At 57.3% G+C, this 6921-nt stretch overlaps 1 protein-coding gene across 1 annotated transcript; it reads left to right on the top strand.

The window, feature by feature from the left end:
• The first annotated feature begins 301 nt into the window (after window positions 1-301).
• Window positions 302-4773, top strand: ADAD2 (adenosine deaminase domain containing 2). Its single transcript, XM_004690153.1, has 11 exons — window positions 302-497; window positions 605-772; window positions 2450-2590; window positions 2827-2874; window positions 2950-3075; window positions 3156-3306; window positions 3389-3560; window positions 3678-3903; window positions 4003-4246; window positions 4472-4592; window positions 4669-4773. The coding sequence occupies exons 1-11, from the start codon at window positions 302-304 to the stop codon at window positions 4771-4773; spliced, it is 1698 nt and encodes a 565-aa protein (XP_004690210.1).
• Window positions 4774-6921: the final 2148 nt, after the last annotated feature.

Below are 6921 nucleotides of genomic sequence, written 5' to 3'. Positions count from 1 at the left end.
CCCGCCCAGGAAATGCGGTGCTAGCCCTGCAGCCACTCATCCCAAAAGTCCATACCTGGCTGCCCCAGGTGGGGGGGCGTAGGGAGAGGGGAGAGCTGGCCTTTCTGGTCTTTCTATTGGCTGGGCATGGTGTCAGCCACAGCTTTGTGGGATTCTCATTGGCCAAGAGTGAGATAGGGGTGGAGCTCACCATGAGCTAGAGCCAGTGCCTCGTGCTTCCCACGTGGGAGTGTTCCACGCGGAAAGAGGCGCAGGTCCCGCGAGATCTGACCCACCGTCTCCCGCGGCCTCACTTGTGGCCATGGCTTCTTCGGCCAGCGCAGCCCCAAGTACAGAGGACAACTGCCGCAGGAAGCCCCGCCTCGCAGCCTCGCTACAGATCAGTCCCTGGAAGCCCTCGGCCAGTGTGGGCCAAGAGCCCTGGGAGCCGGTGTCCACCCCAAGAGCGGAGGACCGCGGCGGGAAGGCGCAGCCTCAGGCTTTGGCGGCGGGGGATGGTGGGCCTGGGGTGGGGATCGGTATCAGGAACTGGGGGCGCCCTGGGAACAGGAAGACACAGGCATAGGGGTGGGGAGGTCCCGAACTGTCTCTGTCCTGTCTGCAGGGCTGTTGGGAGACTTCCAGGAGGGGGAGGACAAGAAAGAGGAGAAAGAAGGCCGAGGGCAGAGCCTGCAACTCAGAGACCCACCCCCGGGCCAGGCGGAAGCCTTGCTGGTGCAGTATGCTGCCAGTCTGGGTGTCTCCCTGATCTTCCGGGAGGACCAGATGACAGGTGAGGCTGGGCTCGGGAGGCTGGTGCCAGACCACGCAAGGGGGATTGTGTCTGGACCTGGCTGTGGGGTTTGAGGTCGACCCCTGTGGTGCTGGAGGTCAGCTGCAGTCATGACAAGGTCAGAGCCCTCCCCACCTGAAGCGAGGGGCCATTAAAAGACAGGCTCCAGGCCCTTCCTGGTGGTGCAGCGGGTTAAAGCACAGCACTGAGAATCTAAAGCCACTTCCGTATGAGTTCGATTCCCGCCTGCCCCGGAGGTGACCACATGGCGTGGCAGACCTCTCCTGACCCGCCAGCTGCTCCCCTCAGCAGTGTGCTTCCTAGATCTGCCTGTTCTGCTCCCCACTCTGTCTCTGGTGAAGCCTCTCACCGCCCCTGAGCCTCTGGCCTGCACCCCAGTTCCGTATGCACAGATAAATAAATCTTTAAAAAAAAAAAAAAAAAAGACAGGCTTCAGGCTACCCAGCCTGCAAGTATAACCTCCACCCACACCTCCTTGAATATATACAATTTGACCTCTTTGGTGTAAGTTGGAACATTGCCTTTTGCAGATCAGGCAGTTGCAAAATAGATCTGCTTTGTTAGGTTGGCTAGAAAGGGGCTCCCCTTTCCCCAGGATCATGAATTCCTCGGAAGGGAAGGAGACCTCCCCAACTTGCAGAGAGCTGGTCCTATCTCTGTGTTTTTAGATACCCTCCTGCTAAGGCCCCTGTGTTCTTCTCTACAAAGTATCAGTCCTCTTCACAGTATCTACGAGGGTGGAAAATCATTACCATTGATGTCTGCAAGCTGTTTCTGTATAGCAGTTGGGAACATCACCCTTGTCTTAACTCTTAGAACAGGTCATCCGACCTTTCTGAACCTGCTCGCTCATTTTGATGTCCAGTTACATGCACTTATAGCCACATGCCTGTTGGAGATACCCAGCAAGGACCAGCCCTGAATTCAGATGTTTTGATAATTTGATGATAGCCCATTACATAGGTCATCATCTTTACTGCATCCTCTCTTTCTCACTCCATCCCCTCACCACTGACACACACTCAGCAATACACCAGAATATAAATCAGGGTTCCCTGCCTTAAGCCAGACCAGTGATCACCTCCATAGAGACAGCAAGAGAATCATTTCCAATCATTACACAGGTGGAAGCCTGTGTAAAATTACCCAAGAGTGCCCTAGAGGATTGGTTCAAAAGAGAGAAGGTATTAAAAATGTCCTCAGTCTGTTTCAGTCAGCTCTGGTGGAGGGGATTGTCAAGAAAAAATAGAGTCTATACTCACAGATCCCCAGCGACAGGAGGCAGGGCCACCGGGGAAGGACCAGGGAGGGTGGAGACACAGAAAGGAAGGGAGAGTGCGGTCCAGAGCCTTTACTGAGGTTTCCCTAGTCAGGACAAAGCAAGGGCAGGTTGGCATGCTGAATAGGCTTACAGTTGGATAGTTGGAGTGGTTGTGGTGGGCTCTGGCTTATAGGGGTAGTTCCTCGCTGTGCAGTACTTGACCCTGGTGTGACTTACGGCAAAGGGAACAGTGGCATGGTGTGTGACAGCTACAGGAATGATCTCTAGGTGCTAGTCACTGTATCAAGGGCTAGATGTTGGCTCTCTCTAGAAAGGGCCCCTGGCATAAGGTGGGGACAGAGTGCGGGAGCTACCTCACCGCCCCTCCTCCCCAGACCCTGCCTTCCCGTTCTCTGTGTATGCTGAACTGGATGGGGTCATCTGCCCCACGGGCACAGCCAACAGCAAGATAGAAGCCAAGCAGAAGGCTGCTCTCTCTGCCCTCTGCTACGTCAGGAGTCAGCTAGAGAGCCCAGGTAAGAGGGGCAGATTTACCCCAACTCAAACTGAGTGCAACAGAGACCATCTGGCCAGCAAGACTTGCCAGCAGGGGGGGCTGGGGTGGGGGACGTGGGCCGAACCCTGTCCTGGTGTGTTCTGAAGACCACCACCTGGGCACAGGTAGTTTCTGGGGGATGTTCCTCTTCATCCTCCTGTGGACCTTGTCTTCCCCAAGCTCCTGGTCATCTCTCCACCCCCTTGTCTCTTTCAGAGCCTCTGCAGACCCCCAACAGGCCTCCAGCCACCTCCCAGAGTGTAGGTAGGTAGCCCCTCTCTGACCTGCCCCTCATGGAGAGGGGAAGGCCCCCACCGCCACCCTCTCCCCCACGAGCAGAGAACATCCTGACCCATGAGCAGCGCTGTGCGGCCGTGGTCAGTGCTGGTTTTGACCGCCTGGTGGAGGAGAACTCACCATACCGGGCCTGCAAGGGCACCGTGGCCGCTGTCATCCTGGAGCGAGGTAGGGGTGGCCCTGACCCTGCTCGGAAGGCCGCGTGACCTGTGCCTCAGTCCGGGCCCTCTCCACTCCTTCCCTCACAGAGGTCCCCGGTGCCAAGGGCCATGCCAAAGAGATCTACGAGCTGGTGGCACTGGGTACAGGCAGCAGCAGCTGTGCGGGCCGGCTGGCATTCTCGGGCCGGCAGCTCCACGACTGCCATGCCCTGGTGGTGGCCCGGCGGGCCCTGCTGAGGTGAGGGGTAGACCGGGGGGTGCTGTGTTGTAGCCCCCTAAGGTTGCGGCGGCCCCTAGCTGCTCATCCACCACCTTCCCAGGTTCTTGTTCAGGCAGCTTCTGCTGGCCACGCAGGGCGGCCCCAAGGGCAAGGAGCGGTCCGTGCTGGCCCCCCAGCCTGGGCCCGGACCCCCCTTTGCCCTCAAGCCTCGGATCTTCCTGCACCTCTACATCAGCAATACGCCCAAGGGAGCCGCCCACGACATCTGGTATGTGGCAAGACCCCCACGCTGCCTCGGCTTCGCGAGCTGAGGATGGGCAGTGTCGGGCGTGGGGTCATACTAGTGGCCCTGACTCTCGCGCCCCTGCTCCTGCCCCAGCTTCCCTCAGGCCTTGTCCTTGGAGGACGGCGGCCAGCAGAGTCCCGCTTTGCGCCTGCAGGCGCACGTGCTCGGGGAGCTGAAGCCTGTGTGCTACCTGGCCCCGGCGTTGCTGCACACCCACGTGGGCTGCCTGTCGGCCAGTGACAAGCTGGCACGTTGGGCTGTCCTGGGGCTGGGCGGTGCCCTGCTGGCCCACTTCCTGCCGCCCCTCTACGCCACCAGCCTGGTCCTAGGTTAGGCCCGAGGGCTCAAGGTTGGGAGGTGGGCGCCAGGTGGGATGGAGAGGAGGGCAGAGAGGACTCACACCATGTCCTTTGCCTCCTGCCCCACAGCTGACCCCTGCCACGATCCCCCGACTCTGGACAGGGCCATCCACACTCGGCCCACCCTAGACAGGGTGCCAGGGCCGGGCCTGCCCCCTCCCTACAGCCGCACCACGCTGCACCTGTTTACGGGGCCCCTGGTGGCTCCCTCTGATCCCATCCCCAGCACCTGCCAAAGCCTGAGCCTCAACTGGAGCCTGGGGGACTCTGATGTCGAGGTTGTGGATGTGGCCACTGGGCGTGTGAAGGACGAGTGAGGAGGGCCTGGTGACTGGCTGAGGAGAGGGTCGAGGGGAGGGGTCCCCACCCCTGGCTGGGCTTGCATTCTTACCGCAGCTCTGTGACTTGCCGTTGCCCTGTCAACCTCCCCGTGGGATCCTGTCAGTTGGTCGCGGCATGAGGGAGGTGGGCAAGTGGCCTGTCCCTCGGGCCTGCCTTCCCTTCCTCTGACCTGCTGTCCTTGCTGCTTCATCTCCAGTGGGGCCCCTGGGCCACCCTCCCGCCTCTGCAAAGCGGCCTTTCTCCGGGCTTTCCGCCAGGCCGCCCAGGCTCTTGGGAAGTCCCACCTCCTAGCCCTGAGCACCTACGAGGCGGCCAAGGTGAGCACCTGCCTCCTTCTCAGCCCTGTCTGGCGCACTGCCAGCCCCTCTGTCCACCATGTGCTTTCTGCCCTAGGCTGGGCCCTACCAGGATGCCCGCCAGCAGCTATCTCTCCTCCTGGACCAGCAGGGCCTGGGAGCTTGGCCTTCCAAGTCGTTGGTGGGCAAATTCAGAAATTGAAGCAGACCTTCAGGGGCCCACGGTCACGTGTCCTTTCTGGGGTGGGGTGGGGGGGGTGTAGAGCACGGGGCTGTCTGGGGATTGGAAGGGGCCTGCCCTGGTAGATGGCTGAGTTTGAATAAAGAAGCTGTTTCTGGAGCCTCTAGCATTTGTCAGTGACTTTTGGGGGAGGAGTGGCCTGGAGGCCTTGGGTTCATGGAGAAGACCTGGGGTGCAGGGTCCTTCTCTTACAGGACGGGGTGAGGGGTATCCCGGGACCCCAAGCCTACCTGCTCTAAATGTTCTGCCTTCCACTGTACCAAGACAAAAGATACTCTAATGGGTAAGACCTTTAATGGAAAGGAACTTTAATACAATTTGTGTGCAATAAAGGAAAAAATAAGTAAAGTAGTTGGAGCACCCTGTGCACTTCCTCACAGAAACCTCCCCCCTCACCCCCCAGGCCCTTGGATCAGAGAGAGGGAGGCTTTCTACCCTGGCCACCGGCTGCTGTCCAGCATCCCTTCCTCCCCAGGCTCCCTGGGCCTGGGAGGGTGTGGAAGGTGCCACCTTAGGGTCCCAGTGTGCAGAGGCTTCAGTTGACCCAGCCCCTGCCCAGAGCTGGGGGGAGCCCCAGGTGTGGGCATCAGCAGTCCCTGCTTGGGAGAAGCTCCTCTGGGTGTCTGCTGTGGTGAGCGGGTAAGACCCATGTCCCTCCCATTGGGCTCACAGGTGAAATGGGGTAAAGCGTGTCCCCGCAGTTCAAGCCTCCTCTGTGCCTTGACCTCATCTCTGCTCTGTCCTAACAATCACAAGAGGCGGGAGAGGTGGCTGTGGGGCTGGGGACAGAGTGGCCGGCAGGAGGCCGGAGGGCAAGTGAAGCTGCGTTTCAGGAATGCGCATGTTGGAGGCCGAGGCGGCTCCCACAGCCAGGTCAACATGGATTTTTGTTTGTGGTGTGTTTGCTTTATTTAGAAAACAGGTAATTTACCATTAAACATTATTTAAAACAAATCCCAAAACTTCTCAGGCCAACTTTGCAATAATTACTTCTCTCAGTGATTTTTTTTTTTTTTTTGGAGGGGGAATGGAGGAGTTCTAAAATACTTCACTCTATTAATCAGCCTATTTATTGCATCGTTTTCCCCAGGAGATCACTTAAATTGATTGACTCTTTGTACTGCCGCAGTGACTACCACCAGGTCCCAAAATATGCCAGTCATCCCAAACTGCACTTTTATGCAATAAGCCTTCTGATATTCATGAGCTGTTCCATAATCACTGGGTAAACAAGTCATTCAAAATGACATTAACTCTGCTGTGTTCTGCCAAATAGTAATATTTGCATAAATCCGCCTGTCTGTCCTTTCCTCCCATGATAGTCCTATTACAATATTCACTCAGCTCCTCTGATTCATTTTATTTATTATTGCAGGGTGATGACAAACTCAGCTTTTGAACTGGAGTCTGTTAATGTCTTCTTGGCCTAATCCCTTCTAGTGAAGTTTTGCCAACACTGGCATATTTAAGTGGAAGGTGACCTCATCTACCAGACTTAGCTCACAGTCACTTCCTCCAGGATGCCTTCCCATCACGCTCCATCCTCCCTTCCTTTGCAGCTTCTGCTCTGGGGGCCCAGGGCACCCCCTGCACCAGGCTGCCCCTCGGCACCTGGGGAGCCTTTCCCAGCCTCAGTTTCCCACTCTGGCAAATGAGAGGAGCCACCAGGTTACAAGTGCACAGCCTGCAGGACCCAGTGAGATGGACAATGGACTGGGAAGTGGGCCAGCTCCACCCCTGGCTCCCACTGCGGGCTGTCGCAGGCCTGTCTGCTCTCAGTAACCTGAGGTGGCCCTGTCATTCCTTCCTCTGGTCCCCGTTCTCTCCCTCCTGCAGTCTCCCACATAGAAGGTACCCAACAAACAAGCCTTGAATTGAAAAGTCAGTGATTCACAGGCACTCCTCTTAACAGGAATCAGAGGGAGAGGACTGAAGCCCTGTTCTAAAATACAGTTTTCAAAGACATTTTTCTCTGCCCCAGAGAAGCAGTCAACAGGCCTGGAGAGAACTTAATGAGCTTCTGGGAAGGGGTCTCTGCATTGGAAATTGTCACTGTGCTCCATGGTCTGGCAGTGAGATGACAGCTTCAGAAACATGGCTTTAAAGAAT

Source organism: Condylura cristata, unplaced genomic scaffold (genome assembly GCF_000260355.1).
Source record: "Condylura cristata isolate star-nosed mole 26May11 unplaced genomic scaffold, ConCri1.0 scaffold00028, whole genome shotgun sequence".
In the NCBI taxonomy this organism is placed as follows: domain Eukaryota; kingdom Metazoa; phylum Chordata; class Mammalia; order Eulipotyphla; family Talpidae; genus Condylura; species Condylura cristata.
The sequence above is the reverse complement of the archived record's forward strand: the minus strand, read 5'-3'. Positions and strand labels throughout refer to the sequence as shown.